Raw genomic sequence first — 26,605 nt, 5'->3', positions numbered from 1 at the left:
CTTCATGTCTTAAAGTAATGATGGACTGTCGTTTCTCTTTGCTTATTTGGGCTGTTCTTGCCATAATATGGACTTGGTCTTTTACCAAATAGGGCTATCTTCTGTATACCACCCCTACCTTGTCTCAACACAACTGATTGGCTCAAACGCATTAAGGAAAGAAATTCCACAAATTAACATTTAACAAGGCATACCCATTAATTGAAATGCATTCCAGGTGACTTCCTCATGAAGCTGGTTGAGAGAATGCCAAGAGTGTGCAAAGCTGTCATCAAGGCAAAGGGTGGCCACTTTGAAGAATCTCAAATATATTTGGATTTGTTAAATACTTTTGGTTACTAAACGATTCCGTATGTGTTATTTCATAGTTTTGATGTCTTCAGTACTATTCTACAAAGTACAAAATCATACAAAAAAACAAAAAAAAAACCTGGAATGAGTAGGTGTTTCCAAACTTTTGACTGGTACTGTATGTGTGTTTGTGTGTACCGTCAGTTTGCTGGTCTGATTCGTCTAGTGAAGTATCTATGACGCTGTGTTTGAAGGGGGAGTCAGTGAAGGGGTCACGGGACCCCCGGGGAGAAGAGGAGAGCAGGGGGGTGTTGAGGAGAGACGTCTTGTTGTCCAGAGCTGTACGACCTCCATCCACCTGGTCAGCACCAGCACTACCACCCTGAGGGAGGGGGAGAGAGGGAGACACACGGTGGTATGATTCAGACAGACAGAAATGCGTGCATGTCATCGCATGCACGCACACACAGTGGTATGTGTGGGTTAGGGTTTTTATCATTCTATGGATGGAATGAGGAGAGATATGAGACCTGTTACAGTTCCTGTTAATATTTTCACTCAAACCAGAAAACCCCCTGACGGGTCAGGTGATAGGCAGGTGATGGAGTCAGTTGAGCTCTGATTGGCAGGTTGAGGATGGGTGGGCGGGTCAGGTTTCAGACTGACCTCTAGAGGAAATGTCAGCTTGGACATTGCCCTTCCTTGGAACATACCATGGAGAGGGGTGTCATAATGAATAACATCTCACATACTGTACACACTCGGGGACACACGCACGATACTCCCATCACAACCTACACTATATATACAAAAGTATGTGGACACCTCTTCAAATGATTGGATTCAGCCATTTTAGCCACACCCGTTGCTGACAGGTATATAAAATCGAGCACACAGCCATGCAATCTCCATAGACAAACATTGGCAGTAGAATGGCCTTACTTAAGAGCTCAGTGACTTTCAATGTGGCACTGTCATAGGATGCCTCCTTTCCAACAAGTCAGTTCATTAGATTTCTGCTCTGCTAGACCTGCCCCGGTCAACTGTAAGTACTGTTATTGTGAAGTGGAAATGTCTAGGAGCAACAACGACTCAACCGCGAAGTGGTAGGCCACACAAGCTCACAGAAATGGACCGCCGAGTGCTGAAGTGCGTAAAAATCATCTGCCCTCGGTTACAACATTCCTTCCTGAGTTCCAAACTGCCTCTGGAATCAATGTCAGCCCAATAACTGCTTTTTCGGGAGTTTAATGAAATGGGTTTCCATGGCCGAGCAGCCGCACACAGGCCTAAGATCACAATGCGCAATACCAAGAGTCGGCTGGAGTAGTGTAAAGCTGCTATTGGACTCTGGAGCAGTGGAAACGAGTTCTCTGGAGTGATGAATCAAGCTTCACCATCTGGCAGTCCAGAGGACGAATCTGGGTTTGGAGGATGTCAGGAAAATGCCACCTGGCCCAATGCATAGTGCCAACTGAAGTTTGGTGGAGGAGGAATACTGGTGTGGGACAGTTTATGGTTCGGTCTAGGCCCGTTAATTCCAGTGAAGGGAAATCTAAACGCTACAGCATACAATGATATTCTAGATGATTCTGTGCTTCCAACTTTGTGGCAACAGTTTGGGTAAGGCCCTTTCCTGTTTCAGCATGACAGTGCCCCGTGCACTAAGCGAGATCCATACACAAATTGGTTTGTTGAGATCAGTGTGGAAGAAATTGACTGGCCTATTCAGATTCCTGACCTCAACCTCATCGAACACCTTTGGGATGAATTGGAACGCAGACTGCGAGCCAGGCCTAATCGCCCAACATCAGTGCCCGACCTCACTAATGCTCGTAGCTGACTGGTAGCAAGTCCCCGCAGCAATGTTCCAACATCTTGTGGAGAGCCTTCCCAGAAGAGTGGAGGCTGTTATAGCAGCAAAGGGGGGACCAACTCCATATTAATGATATCCATGATTTTGGAATGAGATGTTCGACAAGCAGGTGTCCAAATACTTTTGGTCAAGTAGTGTATTTTAACCTGTAAAAATACTGAATGTGTCATTTTTCCCCTGATATTAGCTTACACCACCAGATAAAAAAGCTATTTCCGGTGAAATCCACTTTGTTAGAAAGGTAGGGATGAGATGCTTTGACACCAGACAGTGTGATAACAGTTGGGGTCAGAAGGTTATGGGGTTCAGTGTCTCTCACACACAACAAGGGGAGTGGCAGGACATATCTGTTCTCAGGAACATTGTGTGTGAAGGCTTAAACCCCCAGAATTCACCTGACTATAAATAATCCTTTCTAAGATGCATCCCATCATGTCGGTTCCACACACACACACACACACACACACTCCCCACCTCCTCTCCTTCCCTCCGTCTGACCGGTTCGTTCATGTCTTCCTGGCTACGGACGGAGAAGTTCTGGATGGCCTCTGTAACTCCTCTCAGACTACTGTAGATGTCCTCTGAGTTCATGTTCTCTGTGTCGTAGTCAAATGCACTGCACACAACAACACATCAGTCATATTACTATCACAATAGGTCATTATATGAGTGTGTTCTGAGGTCTGTGTGTGTTACCTAGGTGTGTTCTGAGGTCTGTGTGTGTAACCTGGTTGTGCGTGTACATTGGGAGGTGTGTGTATTTTACCTGGGTGAGGATGTGTTCTGTGATGTGTTGGTAGGAGAGGTGAGGGGGCTGGACCAGCTGGCAGGAGAGCGGGGGGTGTGGCGTGTAAGAGGGCTTCCTGTCGGGGCCTGGGGGAGAGAGTAACACATAATAGCATCAAGTACATGAGAGGACGTTTTAGTTTCCCAACTCCTAAGATCCTTCATCAGGCCAGGCTGGGAGGGGTACAGCCAAGGCCAGGTGTCGTTACCTGCTGGGAGGGGTACAGCCAAGGCCAGGTGTCGTTACCTGCTGGGAGGGGTACAGCCAAGGCCAGGTGTCGTTACCTGTGCAGCATTGCCTGTGTTCCTCAGGTGGTTCTGTAGCAGTTTGGTGGCGCCATCCTGGAAGGTCTTGGGCAGAGCTGCCAGCAGCATGGTGAACTCTGGAGTGTTCAACTGGAACAACGAGATCAACACCGACTGGGCAGCCTGGAACACACACACACACACACACAGACAGACACACACACACACATCCGAAACCAATCAAAGTTCGCGTCAACCAATAATCAACAAATTGCCTCATACAGAAATGTCTGTAAGGTACCTTCCTGACGTCGGAGCTCTTTGGCTCTGTGGTCCAGGTGATGACGCGAGACACAGCCAGGCGCGTCTCACTGGAGTTCACAAAGTCCTGCGGCTCCATCTGCAGGGTCAAGGTCTCAATGTACTTCAGAACAGCCACCTTCACCTGGACACACATTCAGAGTATAAAAGGTTAGAGAACCCACTGTTACACACATCTTCTGTCTGTGTGGTTCATGGATCATCCCAGGAGTTTCCTAACTCTGAGCTGAAACTAGTTCTACTCTGCAACACAAAGTAAACATCCGCAACAACAAAGAAGCTGCAGTAATATGCTAGTCTCCTTCACAGTTGTAGTCAGGCAGCTATCATGAAGGAGGCAGAGGGGGGAGAAACCAATAAAGACAAATGAAAACTAAAGGAAAAAGAGCCACCATTTACATTCGTTCTTCGTTCTCACATTAGTTTCTCTTTTACAATATTTTCATTCCTTCAAAAAAAAGTCCATCTCTGTCTCACTCTTCCTCTATTCAAAACACTTCCTCGACCGACCGCCTGCTCCTCAGTGTGCGCGTCATAAAAATGCTCCCCCCTGAGCACACTGACCTGGGAGGATTGGTTCCAGGCTGAGACCTGCTCGTTCAGAGAGCAGCAGGCGTGGTGCCCCCTGGGGGCTCTCGTGGCAGGGGGGAACAATTTAACATCGCGCCTCATGGTTCTTGAAGCAGGGGGAATCAATTTAATGTTGCGCCGCCCACAACACGTTCCCCTCCTCCCCACAGGCTTAGAGAGAGAGGGAGGGGGAGGGATGGAGAGTGAGAGGGAGGAGAGAGGAAGGGGGAGAGGGGAAGTGGGAGAAAGGTAGGGGAGAGAGAGGAGAGGTTAGAGGAGAAGGTAGGTGAGGGGAGGAAGGGGAGATGGGGAGGGAGGAAGAGGATGTAGTGGAGGGAGAGAGGAGGCAAGACAGAGACAGATGGACACACTGGGACAGGGATGAGAGGAGTGACAATTACATAAGAAAATGAGAGAAGGGAAAGCATAGCAAGGGAAGGTGAGGTGAAGAGTGAAGGAGGGAGAAGAAGATTGAGGAAGTTGAGGTAATGAAAGTGAAGGAGGTGGGGAGGGGGAAGGGGAGAGGAAAGGGAGGGAGCGAACAAGTGTATAAGGGGAAATACAAAGTGAGAGGAGGGAGAAGATGGAGGAAAGGGAGGGGAGAGGATAGAGAGGCAGCGAGGAAGGGGAGGTGAGGCGGGCTCAGACTGCAGAGAGCAAAGCCAGTGGTTGGCGGGTTTAATTGGAGGCATATCAGTCGCTATCCAATCAGAGTCCAGGGATCGGGTGGGTAGGGAGCAGAGCCAGTGTTAAACAGCCGTGATATCAGAAAAGTGGTTACCATGGTTACTGATACAATAGTTACCGTGGTTGCTGAGACAGTAGGTGAGTCTGGTGACGGAGAGCTGTCCCTGCCTTTCAACCCTCCCTACATCCCTTTTACTCCCCCTTCCTCTTCTCAATCAGTCCATCTCTTTCAACATACATTAACAAAACATCTACCCCCCCTAAACAGACAGACAGACATTTACCTTGAGGTTTGGTGTCTGAGTCTGGTCCACAGTGAACCTCATGAGGATAGTGAACTGGAGGTCGTTGGGGAAAGACTCTCTGTAGGGGAGATATTATGCACGCGTGTTATATATACGCATATTACAGACACACACACACACACACACACACACACACACACACACACACACACACACACACACATATATACACACACACACATACATACATACACTCACATATACACTGGGGCTAAAAAGTATTTAGTCAGCCACCAATTGTGCAAGTTCTCCCACTTAAAACGATGAGGCCTGTAATTTTCATCATATGTACACTTCAACTATGACAGACAAAATGAGAAAAAAAATCCAGAAAATCACATTGTAGGATTTTTTATGAATTTATTTGCCAATTATGGTGGAAAATAAGTATTTGGTCAATAACAAAAGTTTCTCAATACTTTGTTATATACCCTTTGTTGGCATTGACAGAGGTCAAACGTTTTCTGTAAGTCTTCACTAGGTTTTCACACACTGTTGCTGGTATTTTGGCCCATTCCTCCATGCAGATCTCCTCTAGAGCAGTGATGTTTTGGGGCTGTTGCTGGGCAACACGGACTTTCAACTCCCTCCAAAGATTTTCTATGGGGTTGAGATCTGGCTAGGCCACTCCAGGACCTTGAAATGCTTCTTACGAAGCCACTCCTTCGTTGCCCGGGCGGTGTGTTTGGGATCATTGTCATGCTGAAAGACCCAGCCACGTTTCATATTCAATGCCCTTGCTGATGGAAGGAGGTTTTCACTCAAAATCTCACCATACATGACCCCATACATTCTTTCCTTTACACGGATCAGTCGTCCTGGTCCCTTTGCAGAAAAACAGCCCCAAAGCATGATGTTTCCACCCCCATGCTTCACAGTAGGTATGGTGTTCTTTGGATGCAACTCAGCATTCTTTGTCCTCCAAACACGACAAGTTGAGTTTTTACCGAAAAGTTATATTTTGGTTTGATCTGACCATATGACATTCTCCCAATCTTCTTCTGGATCATCCAAATGCTCTCTAGCAAACTTCAGACGGGCCTGGACATGTACTGGCTTAAGCAGGGGGACATGTCAGGATTTGAGTCCCTGGCGGGGTAGTGTGTTACTGATGGTAGGCTTTGTTACTTTGGTCCCAGCTCTCTGCAGGTCATTCACTAGGTCTCCCCGTGTGATTCTGGGATTTTTGCTCACCGTTCTTGTGATCTTTTTGACCCCACGGGGTGAGATCTTGCGTGGAGCCCCAGATCGAGGAAGATTATCAGTGGTCTTGTATGTCTTCCATTTCCTAATAATTGCTCCCACAGTTAATTTCTTCAAACCAAGCTGCTTACCTATTGCAGATTCAGTCTTCCCAGCCTGGTGCAGGTCTACAATTTTGTTTCTGGTGTCCTTTGACAGCTCTTTGGTCTTGGCCATAGTGGAGTTTGGAGTGTGACTGTTTGAGGTTGTGGACTGGTGTCTTTTATACTGATAAGTTCAAACAGGTGCCATTAATACAGGTAACGAGTGGAGGACAGAGGAGCCTCTTAAAGAAGAAGTTACAGGTCTGTGAGAGCCAGAAATCTTGCTTGTTTGTAGGTGACCAAATACTTATTTTCCACCATAATTTGCAAAAACAATTTCCCTCATTTTGTCTGTCATAGTTGAAGTGTACCTATGATGAAAATTACAGGCCTCTCATCTTTTTAAGTGGGAGAACTTGCACAATTGGTGGCTGACTAAATCATTTTTTACCCCACAGTATATATACACACACACACACACACACTATAGACACACATTACAGACACACACATTACAGACACACACACACACCCACACACAAACGTTATATATACAGTTGCAAGAAAAAGTATGTGAACCCTTTAGAATTACCTACATTTCTGCATATATTAGTCAGAAAATCTGATCTTCACCTAAGTCACAACAATAGACAAACACAGTCTGCTTAAACTAATAACACACAAACAATTACATGTTTTCATGTCTTTATTGAACACACCGTGTAAACATTCACAGTGCAGGTAGGAAAAATATGAACTGGATTTAATAACAGGTTGACCCTCCTTTGGCAACAATAACCTCAACCAAACGATTTCTGTAGTTGCGGATCAGACCTGCACAACGGGAGGAATTTTGGACCATTCATCTTTACAAAACGGTTTCAGTTCAGCAATATTCTTGGGATGTCTGGTGTGAACCGCTCACTTGAGGTCATGCCACAGCATTTTAAATCCGGTTTAGGTCAGGACTCTGATTGGGCCACTCCAGAAGGTGTATTTCCTTCTGTTGAAGCCGTTCTGTTGTAGATTTACTTCTGTCTTACTTACGGGTTGTTGTCCTGTTGCATCACCCAACTTCTGTTGAGCTTCTATTGGCGGACAGATAGCCTTACATTCTCATGCAAAATGTCTTGATAAACTTGGGAATTCATTTTTCTGTCGATGATAGCAAGCTGTCCAGGCCCTGAGGCAGCAAAGCAGCCCAAACCATGATGCTCCCTCCACCATACTTTACAGTTGGGATGAGGTTTTGATGTTGGTTTGCTGGGCCTTTTTTTCTCCACACAGTGTTGTGTTCCTATAGTTTAATCTGTCCACAGAATATTTTGCCAGTAGCGCTGTGGAACATCCAGGTGCTCTTCTGCAAACTTCAGACGTGCAGCAAGTTTTTTTTGGACAGCAGTGACTTCTTCCGTGGTGTCCTCCCATGAACACCATTCCTGTTTAGTGTTTTACGTATCGTACTCGTCAACAGAGACGTTAGAATGTTCCAGAGATTTCTGTAAGTCTTAGCTGACACTATAATTCTTCTTAACATCAACTTTAGAAAAATAAAATAATTTGTGTTTTTAGTTTAAGCATAATGTGTTTGTCTATTGTTGTGACTAAGATGAAAATCAGATTAAATTTGATGACAAATTTATGCAGAAATCTAGGTAATTCCAAAGGATTCACATACTTTTTCTTGCCACTGTACACAAATTACAGACACACGTTATATACACACGCATATTACAGACACACACGTTATATACACACATAATACAGACACACGTTATATACACGCATATTACAGACACACACGTTATATATGTATTGATGGTTGTACAGTCGTCTCAAATAAAACTGAAGGACCTCGGCATTACTCTGGACCCTGATCTCTCTTTTGACGAACATATGAAAACTGTTTCAAGGACAGCCTCATTCCATCTACTTAACATTACAAAAATCAGAAACTTTGTCCAAAAATGATGCAGAAAAATGTATCCATGCTTTTGTTACTTCTAGGTTAGACCACTGCAATGCTCTACTTTCCGGCTACCCGGATAAAGCACTAAATAAACTTCAGTTGGTGCTAAATACGGCTGCTAGAATCTTGACTAGAACCAAAAAATGTAATCATATTACTCCAGTGCTAGCCTCCCTACACTGGCTTCCTGCTAAGGCAAGGGTTTAATTCAAGATTTTAATGCTAACCTACAAAGCATTACATGGGCTTGCTCCTACCTATCTCTCTGATTTGGTCCTGCCGTACATACCTACACGTACGCTACGGTCACAAGACGCAGGCCTCCTGTCCCTAGGTTTTCTAAGCAAACAGCTGGAGGAGGGCTTTCTCCTATAGAGTTCCATTTTTATGGAATGGTCTGCCTACCCATGTGAGAGAGACAGACTTGGTCTCGACATTTAAGTCTTTATTGAAGACTCATCTCTTCGGTAGGTCCTATGATTGAGTGTAGTCTGGCTCAGGAGTGTGAAGGTGAACGAAAAGGCACTGGAGCAACGAACCGCCCTTGCCTGGCCGGTTCCCCTCTCTCCACTGGGATTCTCTGCCTCTAACCCTATTACAGGGGCTGAGTCACTGGCTTACTGGTGCTCTTCCATGCCGTCCCTAGGAGGGGTGCGTCACTTGAGTGGGTTGAGTCACTGATGTGATCTTCCTGTCTGGGTTGGTGCCCCCACTTGGGTTCGTGCCGTGGGGGAGATCTTCGTGGGCTATACTCAGCCTGATCTCAGGATGGTAAGTTGGTGGTTGAAGATATCCCTCTAGTGATGTGGGGGCTGTGCTTTGGCAAAGTGGGTGGGGTTATATCCAGCCTGTTTGGCCCTGTCCGGGGGTATCGTCGGACAGGGCCACAGTGTCTCCTGACCCCTCCTGTCTCAGCCTTCGGTATTTATGCTGCAATAGTTTGTGTCAGGGGGCTAGGGTCAGTCTGTTATATCTGGAGTATTTCTCCCGTCTTATCCGGTGTCCTGTGTGAATTTAAATAATTGTCTGTCTTTCTCTCGGAGGACCATAGCCCTAGGACCATGCCTCAGGACTACCTGGCCTGATGACTCCTTGCTGTCCCCAGTCCACCTGATCGTGCTGCTGCTCCAGTTTCGGAGTGCAGTCCATGAGGAGGAGATGCACTGCAATACTTAATTCAGCTGGTGGCCACACCAGATACTGACTGTTACTTTTGATTTTGTTCAGGGACACATTATTCCATTTCTGTTAGTCACATGTCTGTGGAACTTGTTCAGTTGTGTCTCAGTTGTTGAATCTTGTTATGTTCATACAAATATTTACACATGTTAAGTTTGCTGAACATTAATGCAATTGACAGTGAGGGGACGTTTCTTTTGTTGCTGAGTTTATATACACACATTACAGACACACATGCAAGATATATGCACACACAAACTTTACAAATACACATGCAAGATATATGCACACACAAACTTTACAAATACACATGCAAGATATATGCACACACAAACTTTACAAATACACACACTATACACACACCCACTGACCGTGTGATGTCCAGTGCTCTCTGGACCTTGGCCTGTACTGATCCCAGCAGGTCAGCTCCCATCTTCTTCAGCAGCTGGGTGAGCAGGACGAACAGCCAGTCCTGCAGGTCTTCTCTGTGCACCAGGACAAAGTCCACTAGGGTCTCTAAGAACATACTGAACACCTTGGGAGAGACAGGGGACATGGGTTAGACACATTGTATAAACACACACACACACACTCTTAGAAGAGAGAGGAAAATGTTCATGCACACAAACATGAGTGAGACACACATGTACTATGGATACTATGAGATTGTTTAATTGAATGGAATTGCTTCCCTCAGCCTACCAACCACTCACTCTAATCAGCATGCAGCAAGCAGAATTATGTTTTACCAATACACAATCAATATTCAGTATTCACTAAACACACATGCTGATTGGCTGTCACCTGCAAAACAGCAGGGACTCAGACACCAATCACAGGGCGTCATGATGTCATAGTGATGTCACAGCTGTGAGCTGTGACATCACCGGGTCGGTTAGTGAGTGAGTCTGTGGTTGCCTTGGAAACCATTAAATTAGCCACCCAGTCAGATTACCACCCACCAGATTAATCAATGAATTCAAGATTAGTCTCCAATCAGAGTACCATGTTAGTGTCACAACCACACAAGCGTTAATCAAACGTTAATTGAACGTAAAATAAACGTTGTCTAGACTTACTCTCTACAGAGAGTTCCAGAGGAGAGGCATGGAGGGGAGAGAAACATACAACAGTTAGCATCCTGGGAAGCACACACACACACACTAGGGTGACCACATGTCCCAGATTGTGCGGGACAGACCCGCATTTTGTCCCTTTGTCCCTCAACCAAACAATCATGTCCCGTATTTTATCAACAACTTCAATCACCACAAATGTTAGATTTGTCCGGTATTTCAGTCAGACATGCCGACAGGTCTCTTGCACTTATGAAAAGACAGGCCTATATATTAAAAGGATGTGGTAGTGGTGATGTTAAACACTTCTTCAATCATTGTTGAGATCTGATATTCTGTGACGAGACGTAGGCCAATGCCAATGGAATATTTTTATATTTTCAGACACGCCCCCATAATTTTGGGGGGAATTAAAAACAGGTTCAGCCCCTGGTTCGACTGATTTTGCAGAGTTACTCCATCTCAAGAATTGCATTTGGCAAAAGGCTCGGCACACGCATACTCAGGCTGGCTCTTGTTCAGGCAAATCTTGGGGCGGCAGGGTAGCCTAGTGGTTAGAGCGTTGGACTAGTAACCGGAAGGTTGTGAGTTCAAACCCCCGAGCTGACAAGGTACAAATCTGTCGTTCTGCCCCTGAACAGGCAGTTACCCCACTGTTCCTAGGCTGTCAACAAATAAGAATGTGTTCTTAACTGATTAAGGTAAAATTAAAATATATATATAAAAAAATAAGTGCAGTCAGGCTATCCGGAAGGCCGAAGTTAATTACTTTAAGGAACAGTTCTCTCTGTGGGTCTAAGTCAGGATTCCTATTTGACTCAGCCATGCCTCCTTGCCCCGATGCTCCTCCCTCTTTTTCCCCTGCCCCGCTATAAGGTTTCTCCCTGCAGGTAGTCACTGAGTCCGAGGTGCTAAAGGAGCTCCTGAAACTTGACCCCCCAAAAAAACATCTGGGTCAGATGATTTAGACTCTTCATTCTTTAAGGTTGCTGCCCCCATCATCACCAAGCCCATGGCCAACCCTTTTAACCTCCCTTCCCATTGCTTGGAAGGCAGCCACGGTTCGTCCTTTATTTAAAGGGGGAGATCAAGCTGATCCTACTGTTATAGGCCTATTTCTAGTATGCCTTGTTTATCAAGTATTAGAAAAACTTGTCAATAATCAACTGACTGGCTTTCTTGATGTCTATAGTATTCTCTCTGGTATGCAATCTGGTTTCCGCTCAGGTTATGCATATGTCACTGCAACCTTAAATGTCCTCAATTATGTCACCATTGCCCTTGATTCTAAGCAATGTTGTGCTGCTATTTTTATTGACTTGGTCAAAGCGTTTGATACGATAGACTATTCCATTCTTGTGGGCCGGCTAAGGAGTATTGGTGTCTCTGAGGGGTCTTCGGCCTGGTTTGCTAACTACCTCCCCTCAAAGAGTGCAGTGTATAAAGTCAGAAATTCTGCTGTCTCAGCCACTGCCCGTCACCAAGGGAGTACCCCAAGGCTCAATCCTAGGCCCCACATTCTTCTCAATTTACATCAACATAGCTCAGGCAGTAGGAAGCTCTCTCATCCATTTATATGCAGATGATAAAGTCTTACACTCAGCTGGCCCCTCCCGGGATTTTGTGTTAAATGCTCTACAACAAAGCTTTCTTACTGTCCAACAAGCTTTCTCTGCCCTTAACCTTGTTCTGAACCTCTCCAAAACAAAGGTCATGTGGTTTGGTAAGAAGAATGCCCCTCTCCCCACAGGTGTGATTACTGTCTTTGAGGGTTTAGAGCTTGAGGTAGTCACCTCATAAAAGTACTTGGGAGTATGGCTAGACGGTACACTGTCCTTCTCTCAGCACATATCAAAGCTGCAGGCTAAAGTTAAATCTAGACTTGGTTTCCTCTATTGTAATCGCTCCTCTTTCACCCCCAGCTGCCAAATCAACCCTGATTCAGATGACCATCCTACCCATGCTAGATTACAGAGACATCATTTATAGATCGGCAGGTAAGGGTGCTCTCGAACAGCTAGATGTTCTTTATCATTCGGCCATCAGATTTGCCACCAATGCTCCTTATAGGACACATCACTGCACTCTATAATCCACTATAAACTGGTCATCTCTGTATACCCATCGCAAAACCCACTGGTTGATACTTATTTATAAACCCTCTTAGGCCTCACTCCCCCCTATCTGAGATATCTACTGTAGCCCTCATCCTCCACACTCAACACCTGCTCTGGCAGTCACATTCTGTTAAAGGTCCCCAAAGCACACAGATCCCTGCGTCGCTCCTCTTTTCAGTTCGCCGCAGCTAACAACTTTTTAAAAATCCCCCTTCCCCGCAGGAGTCCTTTTGCTAGGCCGTCTTTACTTATTTGCCTGGTTAAATAAAGGTTTAATTAAAATAAAATCGTAAATCAATGACATTTTTCAAAACCTTTCGGTACAAATTCCAGTTAAACTTGGAGGACAGTTACGCTTCACTACTTACAACCATCTCGCTTCTGATGAAGAGCTACAACTAAGTAAACAGCCGTATTACACTGAAAGATAAGGTCTCCATGCTCATTAGTTTCTCATTAAACATATTTGCTGCTTCTTCAATCAATCCCGTAAAAAAATAAGTCTTCATTCCTAACTGTTTTACATTCTGAGACCAACCAGAAATTCTCTCTTGGCCAAATATTCCCAGATTTTCATAAAACAGCCACAAGTGGTCTCTCCTTTCTGCATCACCAAATTTAATGTGAGGAAAAAGAACAGACTAGGGGTGGCTGGAGTGCTTAAATTAGTTTGTTCAGTGCAACAAAATGACGTAGTCTACACTGTCCCGCAAAATCATCCTGTGGTCACGCATTTGGGTATTTTAAATGTGGTCACCCTAACACACACACTCATGCGTACCCACCCACCCACCCTCTCATCACATGCGCGCACAGATATGTGTTCAGTGCACACAAGGTGCTTCCCGACTGAAGTCAGAGTACCTCTGAACTGAAACAGGTGGTATTGTGCATTAATATCAATGTGTTGCACTGTGAAGATAAGGACTACACTACAGCCCTCTTATAAGAACCACACCTGGTTCTTATAAGCGTTCCTCTGTCTCTACACACAGAAGAGAAGGAGAGAAGGAGAGAAAGAGAGTGTGTGACAGTAAGGTGTACCTTGAAGGAGGCTGAGCTTATACCGGATTCTGCCGTTCCATAGACCCTAGATCCGGATTCTCGCTGAAAGTCACAACCGGTACCGTCAGACGAGGGGCAGGACGAGGGGTTGGGGCGGCAGGGGAGCACACTAAGTGGTGTACGGGGAGCGGGAAGACACTCCAAACGCCGGCAGGAGGAGGGGATGGGGAGTGGCGTTAGAGGGGAGCGGGGGAACCCTAGCGGGCGGGGTTAGTGAGAAAGAAAGAGGCGGGGATGCTGTAAAAATGGCGTGTGTGTGGTCAGTGTGTGTGTGTGTGTGGTCAGTGTGTGTGTGTGTGTGTGGTCAGTGTGTGTGTGTGTAATCTTATATATACCACGCAGGGGGAAAAAAAGAGGGAAGGAGTTGCAGTGGACGCGGTGAGCACAACCAGCGGATTGGCTAACGAACAGTGAGAGAGCAATCCCATTGGCTAGCGGAGAGTGTGAGGTCACACGCAGACTCAGGCGTAGCATGCCGTTAGAAACCAGTCATTTACCGCCTCACGCAGCACATGCCTGTGTGTGTGTGTGTGTGCATTACTTTTTATCTGATTATGAGTCTCAGTATGTCTGTGTATTTATGTTTCCGTGTGTGAGAATAAATGTGTGTTTGCAGAACCTAGTTTTGTAAGTGTCGTTTCGGCAGAATCCGGTATCCAATATAAACACAGATGTGTGTGTGTGTGTATATATATATATATATATTATATATATACACACATTATGTGTTTAAGGTGTCAGTGGATTGTGTGTGTGTATACACGTGTGTGTGTGGTAGCTGTGCATGCATCCATACCTTACTATGGGGGTCTGCAAACATTCTGGTGAAGATCTCGCACAACCTCTTCAACTCCACACGACTGTAGACAAACAAACACACACACACACACAAAGCTGAATACACCTATGGTAGCATGTATTGCATCAGATAAACAGCGTCTCTGTTCAAATAGTCCCTGAAAGGCTTCCAGGTGAAACGGTGCATTGTGATAGGCTGACCTGAGGGTGCGTTGGTTCTTCAGTAGAGCCTGTAGACCCAGCAGACCCTCCTTCCTCTCTGACCAGTTGGCACTGGCACAGCGGTTCAACACCTGGGGCACAAAGAGTTAAAGGACATTTAGACTGGGAGGCAGGTAGCTTAGCGGTTAGAGAAGCAAGCCACCAACCAAAGGTTTGCCAGTTCAAATCCCGGGTCTGATGGTAAAAAAAATCTGCCGGGAAGTGAGCCGGCAACCAGAGGGTTGCTGGTATCAAATCGTAGATGCTGTTGTGCCCTTGAGCAATGCACTTAACCCCCCACAACAACTGCTCTAAGGCGCCCAGTGTGGCAGCCCCCTGCTCCAACCTGTATGTCTCAGATAAAGAAGAAGTAACATTTTGACTGTGTACAATTGATTAATAATTCTAATCTTAAAATGCCTGGAACTATTGAATCTTCAGCCAGGAATCCACAAGGCATTGGGGAATATGTGAACTGAAGTGCTTGAAGTGATTGAAATAACGGTTAGTGTAATTTGCATATGGTGCCATCAATGACTAATCCAAAATCTGTGTTGTTTCTGACCTCGGCCACGTCTTCAGTCTGTCTCATGTACGTAGGGATGGCTCCTCCATTCCTGGAGCTGTAGGAGCGCTCTGAGCAGGCGCTGGACGCATCACTGTTAGCATCATCATCCGAATACATCCCATAATTCTCATAGCGCCGCCGCGCTGGCTTCTTCTACGGGGGGAGGAGATAGACATAAAGAGAAAGAGCGCGAGAGAGAGAGAGCGCGACAGAGAGAGAGAGCGCGACAGAGAGAGAGAGCGCGACAGAGAGAGAGAGCGCGACAGAGAGAGAGAGCGCGACAGAGAGAGAGAGCGCGACAGAGAAAAAGCAAGTGAGAAAGAGAGTGCGACAGAGAAAGAGCAAGTGAGAAAGAGAGTGAGAAAGAGTGAGAAACAGACTTTCCCTTTAAGTAACATGTACACATCAAATAACACCTTTCAACCCCACCCACCCACACACACACAGCAGTAGGTAGAGACGCTGACCTTGGATCTCATGTCTCCCAACAGCTGAGAGCGTTAAACAGAGGAGGAACCAGGGGTTAGTCACAACACAGCAGTAAGTGTGCGAGAGTGTCTGTGTACAGTATAAGTGTTTGGATGTGTATATATGAGCTACGAGAGATAGAGAGAAGGTAAGAGATAGAGATGTAAGAGACAGGGAAGGTGAAAGAGGGGGAGAAAGGAGTTGGCATAAATATTGTCTCAGTGTGTGTGTGTGTGTGTAATGTGTGAAATGTGTGTACCAAGGCATCAGCGAGGGCCTCTTCTACATCAGATCCTGTGTTGAGGATTCTCATGGCGCTGACGGATGAGGACAGACGACTGGACTGACTGATACTGTACCCTGACCCTGGAGAGATGGAGGTATGAGAGAGCCCGAGAGACACACACATTACCGATGCAGTCAAACACACAAAACTGCAATCCCTTTCACCCTCATCCCACCAGACGACCTCCCCCACCCTCATCCCATCAGACCTCCTCCCTTCCTCCCACCCTCTTCCCACCAGACCTCCTCCCTTCCTCCCACCAGACCTCCTCCCTTCCTCCCACCAGACTTCCTCCCTTTCATCCACCCTCCTCCCATCAGACCCCCTCCCTTCCTCCCACCCTCATCCCATCAGACCCCCTCCCTTCCTCCCACCCTCATCCCATCAGACCCCCTCCCTTCCTCATCCCATCAGACGACCGCCAGACCTCCCTTCCACCCAACCTCATCCCATCAGACCCCCTCCCTTCCTCCCACCCTCATCCCATCAGACCTCCTCCCTTCCTCCCACCCTCCTCCCTTCCTCCCACCAGACTTCATCCCATCAGACCTCCTCCCACCCTCCACCCTCTTCCCATCAGACCTCCTCCCTTCCTCCCACCAGACCTCCTCCCTTCCTCATCCCATCAGTCCTCCTCCCTTCCACCCAATGTCATCCCATCAGTCCTCCTCCCTTCCTCCCACCCTCTTCCCATCAGACCTCCTCCCTTCCTCCCACCAGACCTCCTCCCTTCCTCATCCCTTCAGACCTCCCTTCCTCATCCCATCAGACCTCCTCCTTCCTCCCACCCTCATCCCATCAGACGACCGCCAGACCTCCCTTCCACCCAACCTCCTCCCTTCCTCCCACCCTCCTGCCATCAGACCTCCTCCCTTCCTCCCATCAGACCTCCTCCCTTCCTCCCATCAGACCTCCTCCCTTCCTCCCACCCTCCTGCCATCAGACCTCCTCCCTTCCTCCCATCAGACCTCCTCCCTTCCTCCCATCAGACCTCCTCCCTTCCTCCCACCCTCCTCCCATCAGACCTCCTCCCACCCTCTTCCCACCAGACCTCCTCCCTTCCTCATCCCATCAGACCCCCTCCCTTCCTTCCACCCTCATCCCATCAGACCTCCTCCCTTCCACCCACCAGACCTCCTCCCTTCCTCCCACCATCATCCCATCAGACCTCCTCCCTTCCTCCCACCCTCCTCCCATCAGACCTCCTCCCACCCTCTTCCCACCAGACCTCCTCCCTTCCTCATCCCATCAGACCTCCTCCCTTCCACCCACCCACCAGACCTCCTCCCTTCCTCCCACCATCATCCCATCAGACCGCCTCCCTTCCTCCCACCCTCATCCCATCAGCCGCCTCCCTTCCTCCTTCAATACTCCCCCCCCTTCCCTACCCACCCTATCCCATAACCCTTCAATACCCCCTCCCCAGCTAGATGGCATGGTGAATAAATTACAAAAATATGACCAAATGACCCAAGAGCTGTGACCAAAGCATGATGGGAGTAAATAAACAAACATGGAGGTTGCCGTGTCCGTGTTGATGGGAGGTGGGACTAAAATCAGGACATAGATGAGTGAGAGAACAGAGTAACAAATGCATCCTCAAATGGAGATGGAATGGTTGTCATGGCAACTGAACGGGGTGGAGGAAGCATGCGTTTCCGGCGGAAGCTTGAGGTCCAGGAAGAGAACGAAGGAAAAGAATAATGGAGAAAGAAAGAATAGATCTAGAAAACGGGAAAAAATTAAAGATGGAGAATGTAAAATAGGAGTCAAGCGGAAGGAGGGAGCAAAAGAGGATAGAGGTACTCATCATTCACCTGCGGCCCCTAAAGCGTCGGCGGTATGGAGAGCTCCAGTGGAGCGAGAGTAGTGCCGCGACGCTGCAACAATGAACCCCACACACACGCAGAGAACCACACACACAAAACAGTCCCCCCATCGTTAGAACTCACACAGTGTGAGAGAAAGAGACCCAGAACCACACAGCAACATGTCAGTGTGTGTGATTAGTAGCCCTAAGAGTCCAGTTCTGCTTCCCTACAGAGTCTGACAGAACTCCATTTCATGAGTCATGTCAGCTAGCCAGTCCAAACAGCTGGGACAGTGGATACAATGTCATCCCCAAAATGACAGTCTTGTTGTTAGATCAACTGTACACAAGGTGGTCAGTTTTGTTGTTCCATATTGTTGGCTTGTGTCTTTGTTTTACTATGTGGTATCTATGATGTGTGTGTGTACGCGCAAACTAAGTGCATGTGTGATATATCTATGACGTGATGTGTGTTACTCACCCAGAGGTGTAAAGGAGCGTACAGGGCTGGTGTCTCTGCTGCTCTCTCTGCTGGCCTCCCTGCTGCAGCCCTGACTCATACTTGGCCGGGGGATACGACTGCCCCGAGCTACAGTACCATGTTACCAGGGGACGGACAGGGAAGAGGAAAGGAAGAAAGAAAGATAGATAGAAAGCAACAAATAAACAGAGAGAGGACAAAGGAGAGAGAGTCATAAGAGTGACACCCTGATAGAGACAGGACTGAAAAAGAGCACAGCTCTACTGGCTCCATGGGTGAGTCTCAGTCTACAGTGGTTTAGAAAGGAAGCCACACTAGACTGTAGAGAGACAGCCCTAGAGAGCTCAGGACTGCTGGGCTCAGAAATAACATGTATATAAACAATTTCAGCACTCACTCACTGACGCACGCACACACAGGCACACAGGCACACACACACACAGCAGGACAGAAGGAAGAAATGAGAAGCAGATGAAAGACCAGGGGTGAGGATCTCTGTTTTCATCCAATAAGCATCAAGCTCATCCTGACTGTTTATTGGCCAGAGCCGGCATCCACACACCAATCAGAGTTAATCACAGAGAACTTATGGGGGAACCAATGAAGCTTCACCGATCTTATGATGCTTCATTCATACCTGCGGCCAATTGGTTAGTGGGAAGATGCAAATTGTCTAGGAGAGGGGGTGACCTTGATAATTTATTGTTAAAACGAGAGGCTGCCTGGATCTTTAACTTAAAAGACCCTTGTTCCCTTTGGTCTCAACGTAGACTTTGATCTGAAGCCATTCTTGTGATTGTGACTTGCCATTGTAATTTTTTGTAAGCTTGTGTAGTCCAAAAGGAATTTATGATCGTATGCTTTATGATCGTATGTTGTTTGTATGCTGTTCTTTGTATGCCATTTTAATATTTGATAATTAACCAATGATATTAGGCCACTCTTGGCCATGATTACAGACACCTGTGTCTTTTGACACTACATAAACGAGTCATCCCGCAGTGTTTGTGATTATACCCTGATGAAGACAGATTGGCTGTGGAAACGTAGGTAATTACATTTTTGCATCTGAGCTCCTAGAGTGTGCGGCTCTCTTTTATTTTACTTTCAAGTTTTCTACTCCGCTAGCCAGCACCTCGCCTAAATAGGTTTTCTACTCCGCTAGCCAGCACCTCGCCTAAATAGGTTTTCTACTCCGCTAGCCAGCACCTCGCCTAAATAGGTGTGCGTTTCTTTTTCTTCAAGATAAAAATGGTCACCACGATTACCATGACAACCCATCACCACGGCAACACACAGCCATGCGTTCGGTGGTTAGAGGAGGAGGATACTGGAATTTGAGGTGGCGAGTGACAGCCTGACGGAAGGCTGAAATGGTTTGAGCGAGAGAAATGGAGGGAGATGGAGAGATGAAGATAGAGGGCTAGAGAGTGAAATGGAGGGACGGAGAAGAGGAATAGAAAGAGGGAGAGATTGAGGGATGCGGGTGGAGTTGTCAGAGGGACGAGTCGGAGAGTTCTTACCTCCTCTGCTTGCGCCGTTGTAGATGGAACTAATACTGGAGGGAGCTAGAGACCAGAGGAAGGAGAGGAAGGAGAAGGAAAGAGGGAGTAAAATAGAGGAGGTCAGCTTGAAATGAATTCTCGCTTTCAAAGTTGTTGGAGAAAGGAATGGACTGATATATGACATCACACAACGATGCGGTGGTAAGGGGAACATGTGATTGGTGGGGATTGATCAAGTTGTTGGAGGCAGACTGCTGTGTGTGAGACCTGTCAATCTCTGGGCCTTAGCCAATCAGACGTGAGCAGGAACAAACAGAAACAGGCCAATGGAGGAGGGAAATGATTTATTGGTTTAGCAATAACAAACTAAATATAAAAAATCCATGCATCCTGTCAATGGAGGGAAAAGAGGAGGCTTGGTTGGGACAAGTGGCTGGGATGCGTCACTATGATGGTGACTGGATGTGTCATCAAGATGAAACCAGGCAGGTAAGACAAGGGGCTGGTATGGGTCACTGATGGTGACTGGATGTGTCATCAAGATGAAAACAGGCAGGTAAGACAAGGGGCTGGTATGGGTCACTGATGGTGACTGGATGTGTCATCAAGATGAAAACAGGCAGGTAAGACAAGGGTCTGGGATGGGTCACTGATGGTGACTGGATGTGTCATCAAGATGAAAACAGGCAGGTAAGACAAGGGGCTGGTATGGGTCACTGATGGTGACTGGATGTGTCATCAAGATGAAAACAGGCAGGTAAGACAAGGGGCTGGGATGGGTGACTGATGGTGACTGGATGTGTACTCACCGACAGACAGGCGTGTAGGGGAGGAGTCTCGTGAGCAGCCCTGGCTGCGGGGGATGCGGCTACGTCTCCCTCCAGCCCCAGCTAGGACCCTCTGGGCTCCAGAACCCAGAGTACTCAGAGCGGTACTGGTCAGGACGCGACCCGGGGAACCACTCCGACTGCCGGCTAGAGAGAGCGGGAGGGAAGAGAGTTAGAGACGCACACACAGACCACACACTTGTCATGCGTGGGACCCTATTGTCTAAGGAATAACAACATCAACAACCCCTAACCCCTTCAGTGTCTGCAGCAGACCTGGGTTGAACACATAGGTCAAACACTTGTTTTGGGACTATTATTCCCATTATTTCAATAGTAAATCAAGCTCAACTAAAGTCTGCGAGTATTTGACTGTATTATTGTCCCAGGTCTGGTTAGCAGATCAGAAGGAACTAGATGTGTAGGAACATGGTGAATGGGCTCAATGGATTTCAGGGTTAGGGGTTGTTTTCAACCAGATTCAGGGGACCAGCTTTGGCGGCCATCTTGGGACTGTCATCATTTCAGTGGGTCGTTTGCTTATTCCCAAATAATTACATGGAGTACAATATATGTTTTTCATTCCAGTCTCCAATCACACGGCCCATAATGCATTGTGCTGAATGTCACAGATCTACACATGCCTTTGTGATCTTTTAATTCATGAGACAGAGACGTGAAGAAGTGCTGAAAGTGAAATGTGGACAGAGGGTCATGTGACATGAGTGAGACAAACACTGTTTATCACTCAACGGAAACGTATCACATCAATCTATTTCACCACACATACGCAGAATACAAACTTACATACTACACATTCTAGGCTACACAGTCTAGTCTACACACACCACCACAATTGACCTCTAACCGCTAACACCAAGTGAATTGGAGCTAACACTTTGTGACTAAGCAAGGGATAGATGGGACTACTCACTTTGTGACTAAGCAAGGAATAGATGGGACTACCCCAGTGTACTACAACTCCACCTCAGAGTGGTTTGTTCTGTCAGAGCATGCTGGTCACATGGCATTCTACCTCCCATGCAGAATCACCAATGCATCTCTCTGCTCCCTCCTAACAGGTAGACACAGGCCTCAGCTCAGAGCACAAGTAGTCATAAGGCAGGCAGCCATGTTTTAGTTAGTTTAAACTAAAGTCCCAGCATGCTTCAGCCAGAGAGGGGGTGGAGCTTTAGGTGACCAGCTTTGTTGAGGGGAGAGAAGAGGTGAGGGGTGAGAGAAGGGGTGATGAGGGTGAAGGTAACAGGTAGTACACGTTAGACTCTTACCACCAATGGGGGTAGCAGACTGAGATCCTGCACCAATGAGAAGGCAGGATTGGAGAGGGGAGCGGGGACAGGAACAGGAAGTTAAACCAGATGAATTATGGGTGTTAGAGCACAAAGCACCATGGGAGTTAGAACACAGAGAGTATCATGGGAGCGTTCTGAGGCGAGAGACTGAGAGCAACAATGACCACGCTTCAAACACGGAAATAGATGCATCAATTAAATATAAATAAATATAGAATAAACTATGAATGCTGAGACACAAGGAGCCAGCTGTGATGCTTGATGGAAGAACGGTAGAGCACTGCATGATGGGTAGCCGGTGTGTGACGCAGCAGTTTCACTGACGAAGCAAAGCAGCCTCAAAATGGAGGAAATAAAAACAGCTCAAAGTACAAATGCTCTAAAACACACACACACACACACACTGCCAAAACCTGCACTGCCCAACCACAGCTCTCTGTCCCAAAGACATCTCACCATCATTATTAATTGTCTCTTGCTCTCAATCCGTAAGTCTATTGACACACCAGTACGTCAATCTAAGTAACACAATAAAACTATTTAAAATAACATCCTTTAGTTTATTCTAGAGATAGACTTGTTGTGTGGGCTACGTCTCAATCCGCCGTATCCACCCATGTCAGCCTTCCACATCTGCAGTGGAAGGTGGCCGAGCTGCAGCGGTGTTTGTCAGACCATGAGACATCTCACAAAAACTTCTGTAGTGTCAGAACGGTTGTGCCTACAATCTCATGTGGAAAGATAAGACCCTCTGTGGAAAGGGGAGACCCTCACAAACACAAGTGTCACAGGACTCTCCTGAAAGTAACCCATACAAATGAATGGACGTATGGAGGTAGTTTTTTGGCAGAAAAAATAAGGGGTTAAATGTGTTGTCTTTTTAGCCATTTATGAATGTGTATTCAATGTGTTACTAAGGGCTATAGCAGTAAAGGCCAAATTCAATATTTTCTCAAATAAAAATGTTTATAAAAATAAATGACACCCCCCCAACGGCTTTGACTTTGAGGTTAACCTCTCGTTCCTTGAATCTGTTCGTTTTTTTTCTGTCAGGTTGAGCCTTAAACAGATCCCATTTTTCAAATTAAAACCATCATGATGGTTTGGGGGCCTCATCGTCACTACAGTTTGTGTAATAACAAAGGAGGTCAAACCAGTCATCACACTCTTGATTTGAGAGTGCTGCACCAACTTGATTTGCTGAATTGGCTAATGTTTTTGTCATGTTTGGTATTTTTTATTAACTATTGGCAGAACTGGACTTTTCCCACCAACCAACACACCACTCTCAGTGATGAGACAACAGAGCATGCAGAGAACACACACACACTCTCAACAAACAACGGTGACCATGAGAGCAACATAATGGGTCCATCTACCCCACTGCAACACACACACAGAATACCTGGCGTGCAATCTGATTCGTCGGAACCTAAGAGGTATAAAAAACATTTGCAGGAGCTTATTGTCTCTGTGAGGGATACCAGCAGTGACTATAGAAAGAGTGTGTATAACTCATCTTGTATTCTCTGTGAGGGATACCAGCAGTGACTATAGAAAGAGTGTGTATAACGCATCTTGTATTCTCTGTGAGGGATACCAGCAGTGACTATAGAAAGAGAGTGTGTATAACTCATCTTGTATTCTCTGTGAGGGATACCAGCAGTGACTATAGAAAGAGTGTGTATAACTCATCTTGTATTCTCTGTGAGGGATACCAGCAGTGACTATAGAAAGAGAGTGTGTATAACTCATCTTGTATTCTCTGTGAGGGATACCAGCAGTGACTATAGAAAGAGAGTGTGTATAACTCATCTTGTATTCTCTGTGAGGGATACCAGCAGTGACTATAGAAAGAGAGTGTGTATAACTCATCTTGTATTCTCTGTGAGGGATACCAGCAGTGACTGTAGAAAGAGTGTGTATAACTCATCTTGCAAAAACACACACACGCTCAAATACACTCAAAGTAGTACGGCAGTGGAAGATTGTGTGTATGTGAGGGATGTGGTATGTGAGGCTCAGAAACTGTGTGAACGTGTTGTGCTTCTTCTTACGTTGCGACTGGGACACCATCTTGGTGCGGGTGCGTCCCCGGGAGTCCACCTGGCTGACGCTGGTCGCCGTGGTGAGAGGCTGCTTGGTCCTCAGACGACCTGAGGTCAGAGGTCATACTGTTAGATTGGACACTGACTAGACACACACTCATTTTCTCACACACACACTTTCTGAACAGAGCCCTCCACCCTCCACTACTAAGCAATAAGCACTAGTTTAGAGGTAAGAAGCCCTACGGCTGAATACTACTTAGTCAAAATATAGCTATATAGATAACTAACTACAGGCTACAAAGAAACTAGTCTTACAGTCTAGAACTACAGTACCTACTACTGTCTTACCATTGACTGACCTGGCCCCTAAAATCAGACAGAGAGGGGGAGGGGTGTGTCATTGGTCAAAGGTCATATAAAGTGATGTAGGGTGTTTAAAGTGAGTGGGTTTTTTGAACGGCGCATTAAATCCCATGTATTATTATTTATTATTATGTAGCTACGCAGACTAAATATGACTGTTTATAAACAAAATAACATTAAATCCCATGTATTATTATTTATTATTATGTAGCTATGCAGACTAAATATGTGACTGTTAATAAACAAAATAACATTAAATCCCATGTATTATTATTTATTATTATGTAGCTATGCAGACTAAATATGTGACTGTTAATAAACAAAATAACATTAAATCAGAAGTTCTTTCCTTATTTCATAAATGTAATTTGAGAATGAGTGTGAGAGAACAGCCGAACAGCAGAGGGCACCATGGTTACAGACTGGCTGGGGTGACAGAGTTGCTGTCCAGGGCCACCACCCAGAATACACAGGAAGGAGGGATGAAGGGAAGAATGAGGGAAAAAGGAAAAGAATAGCGTGAGGTGTTTCTGAGCGGAGGAGAGTGAAACAGGAGGAGATGATCTTACCATCCATTTTATCAGAGGCATCATCTTTAGTGGCAGAGAGCGAGAGAACAATAACGGTGAAGTGAGACGGTGAAGAAAAGAGAAAAGAGAAGGAGAGTGGTATAGTGTGTGTTAGTAAGAGAACATAGTTCAAACAGAGAATCATGCAGGAACAACAACTAAAACACCTAACAAATACACACTGACAGACCATAGCTACACAAACACACAGACATAACACACAGACAGGCAGCAAGCAGACAGACAGGCTAACAGCCCCTCAGACAGAGAAACCTAGGATAGGAGAGAGATGCAGGCAGTGTATTCAGATATCGAGAGGAGTTCAGCCTAGGTCTTGAAAGCAGCAGGAAACCATAATAACACACAGCACATTGACTGAGAGTGTGTGTGTGTGTCGGTTATTGAATGATTAATTGATAGACTGACAGACAGCTGACTGATGTAGACAGATGTCTAAACTGTGTCTGATTGGTTGGTTGGTTCGCTGCCTGGTTCGATTGACAGCTGCCTTACCCAATGACGAGTAGGAGCCGGGGGTCAGTCTCCCCGCCCCCACCTGCCCGATGTGCCGCTGCTTAGCAACCGTTGCTGCATTAACATCCACATCGCTACGGGAACGCTGCAGGGAGCCTGGCGACGCCCCGCCCTTATGACCAGCCGGGACTGGGAGGGGGAGGGAGGATATATACAGACAAACACACAAACACCACATCACAATACAAACACCACCACATACTATACAATCACTTGCCTGGACATTAACACATACAGACATACACACATAATTACACTGAACAAAAATATAAACACAACATGTAAAGTGTTGGTCCCATGTTTCATGAGCTGAAATAAAGAATCCCAGAAATGTTTCATACTCACAAAAAGCTTATTTCTCTCAAATGTTTTGCACAAATTTGTTTACATCCCTGTTAGTGAGCATTTCTCCTTTGCCAAGATAATCCAACCACCTGACAGGTGTGGCATATCAAGAAGCTGATTAAATAGCACGGTCATTACACAGGTGCACCTTGTGCTGGGGACAATAAAAGGCCACTTTAAAATGCGAGGAGTATTTCTGTCTGTAATAAAGCACTTTTGTGCGGAAAACCTCATTCTGATTGGCTGGGCCTGGCTCCCCAGTGGGTGCGCCTCTGTCCGGTCAAGTGAAATACATAGATTAGGGCCTGAAAAATGTAAATTGACTGATTTCCTTATATGAAGAAAAAAAAAATTTGAAGAAATTGTTGCGGTTATATTTTTGTTCAGTATAAATGTGTGAATAGACAAACATACACAAATAACGTACACACCACTTGTACAAGATCAGGAATGATATGATCAATACCGGTATTTGTATGCGTGTGTGTTTGTGTTTCACCTCTACCAGGAGCAGCTGACCATTTAGACGACAGAGGACGACTGGGAGAGGTAGAGAGAGAGCGAGAGCGATGGAGAGAGCGCGATAGAGAGAGCGCGATAGAGAGAGCGCGATAGAGAGAGAGCGCGATAGAGAGAGAGCGCGATAGAGAGAGAGCGCGATAGAGAGAGAGCGCGATAGAGAGAGAGCGCGATAGAGAGAGAGAGCGCGATA

General features: G+C 46.3%; 1 protein-coding gene across 19 annotated transcripts in view; it reads right to left on the bottom strand.

Moving 5' to 3' along the window:
- The window catches only part of clasp2 (cytoplasmic linker associated protein 2), an 81,889-nt gene that overhangs the window by 5,421 nt on the left and 49,863 nt on the right, over nt 1–26,605 (bottom strand). For 3 of the 19 annotated variants that reach the window (XM_031793223.1, XM_031793233.1, XM_031793232.1), the window contains 25 exons: nt 26,393–26,433; nt 25,528–25,677; nt 25,015–25,038; nt 24,431–24,448; nt 24,089–24,187; nt 23,437–23,463; nt 22,008–22,034; nt 20,701–20,865; nt 19,910–19,954; nt 18,387–18,494; nt 17,913–17,975; nt 16,069–16,175; nt 15,809–15,832; nt 15,339–15,494; nt 14,774–14,865; nt 14,571–14,634; nt 13,754–13,816; nt 10,596–10,598; nt 9,888–10,051; nt 5,062–5,140; nt 3,501–3,644; nt 3,239–3,382; nt 2,934–3,040; nt 2,639–2,783; nt 490–673 (listed from right to left, as the gene is read on the bottom strand). In XM_031793223.1, coding sequence (XP_031649083.1) covers nt 490–673; nt 2,639–2,783; nt 2,934–3,040; nt 3,239–3,382; nt 3,501–3,644; nt 5,062–5,140; nt 9,888–10,051; nt 10,596–10,598; nt 13,754–13,816; nt 14,571–14,634; nt 14,774–14,865; nt 15,339–15,494; nt 15,809–15,832; nt 16,069–16,175; nt 17,913–17,975; nt 18,387–18,494; nt 19,910–19,954; nt 20,701–20,865; nt 22,008–22,034; nt 23,437–23,463; nt 24,089–24,187; nt 24,431–24,448; nt 25,015–25,038; nt 25,528–25,677; nt 26,393–26,433 — 2,243 coding nt within the window. The remainder of the gene's footprint in view (nt 1–489; nt 674–2,638; nt 2,784–2,933; nt 3,041–3,238; nt 3,383–3,500; nt 3,645–5,061; nt 5,141–9,887; nt 10,052–10,595; nt 10,599–13,753; nt 13,817–14,570; nt 14,635–14,773; nt 14,866–15,338; nt 15,495–15,808; nt 15,833–16,068; nt 16,176–17,912; nt 17,976–18,386; nt 18,495–19,909; nt 19,955–20,700; nt 20,866–22,007; nt 22,035–23,436; nt 23,464–24,088; nt 24,188–24,430; nt 24,449–25,014; nt 25,039–25,527; nt 25,678–26,392; nt 26,434–26,605) is intronic. The other 16 variants (XM_031793228.1, XM_031793230.1, XM_031793237.1 and 13 more) reach the window with 14 other exon arrangements.

Source organism: Oncorhynchus kisutch, linkage group LG17 (assembly GCF_002021735.2).
Source record: "Oncorhynchus kisutch isolate 150728-3 linkage group LG17, Okis_V2, whole genome shotgun sequence".
NCBI lineage: Eukaryota > Metazoa > Chordata > Actinopteri > Salmoniformes > Salmonidae > Oncorhynchus > Oncorhynchus kisutch.
The sequence above is the reverse complement of the archived record's forward strand: the minus strand, read 5'-3'. Positions and strand labels throughout refer to the sequence as shown.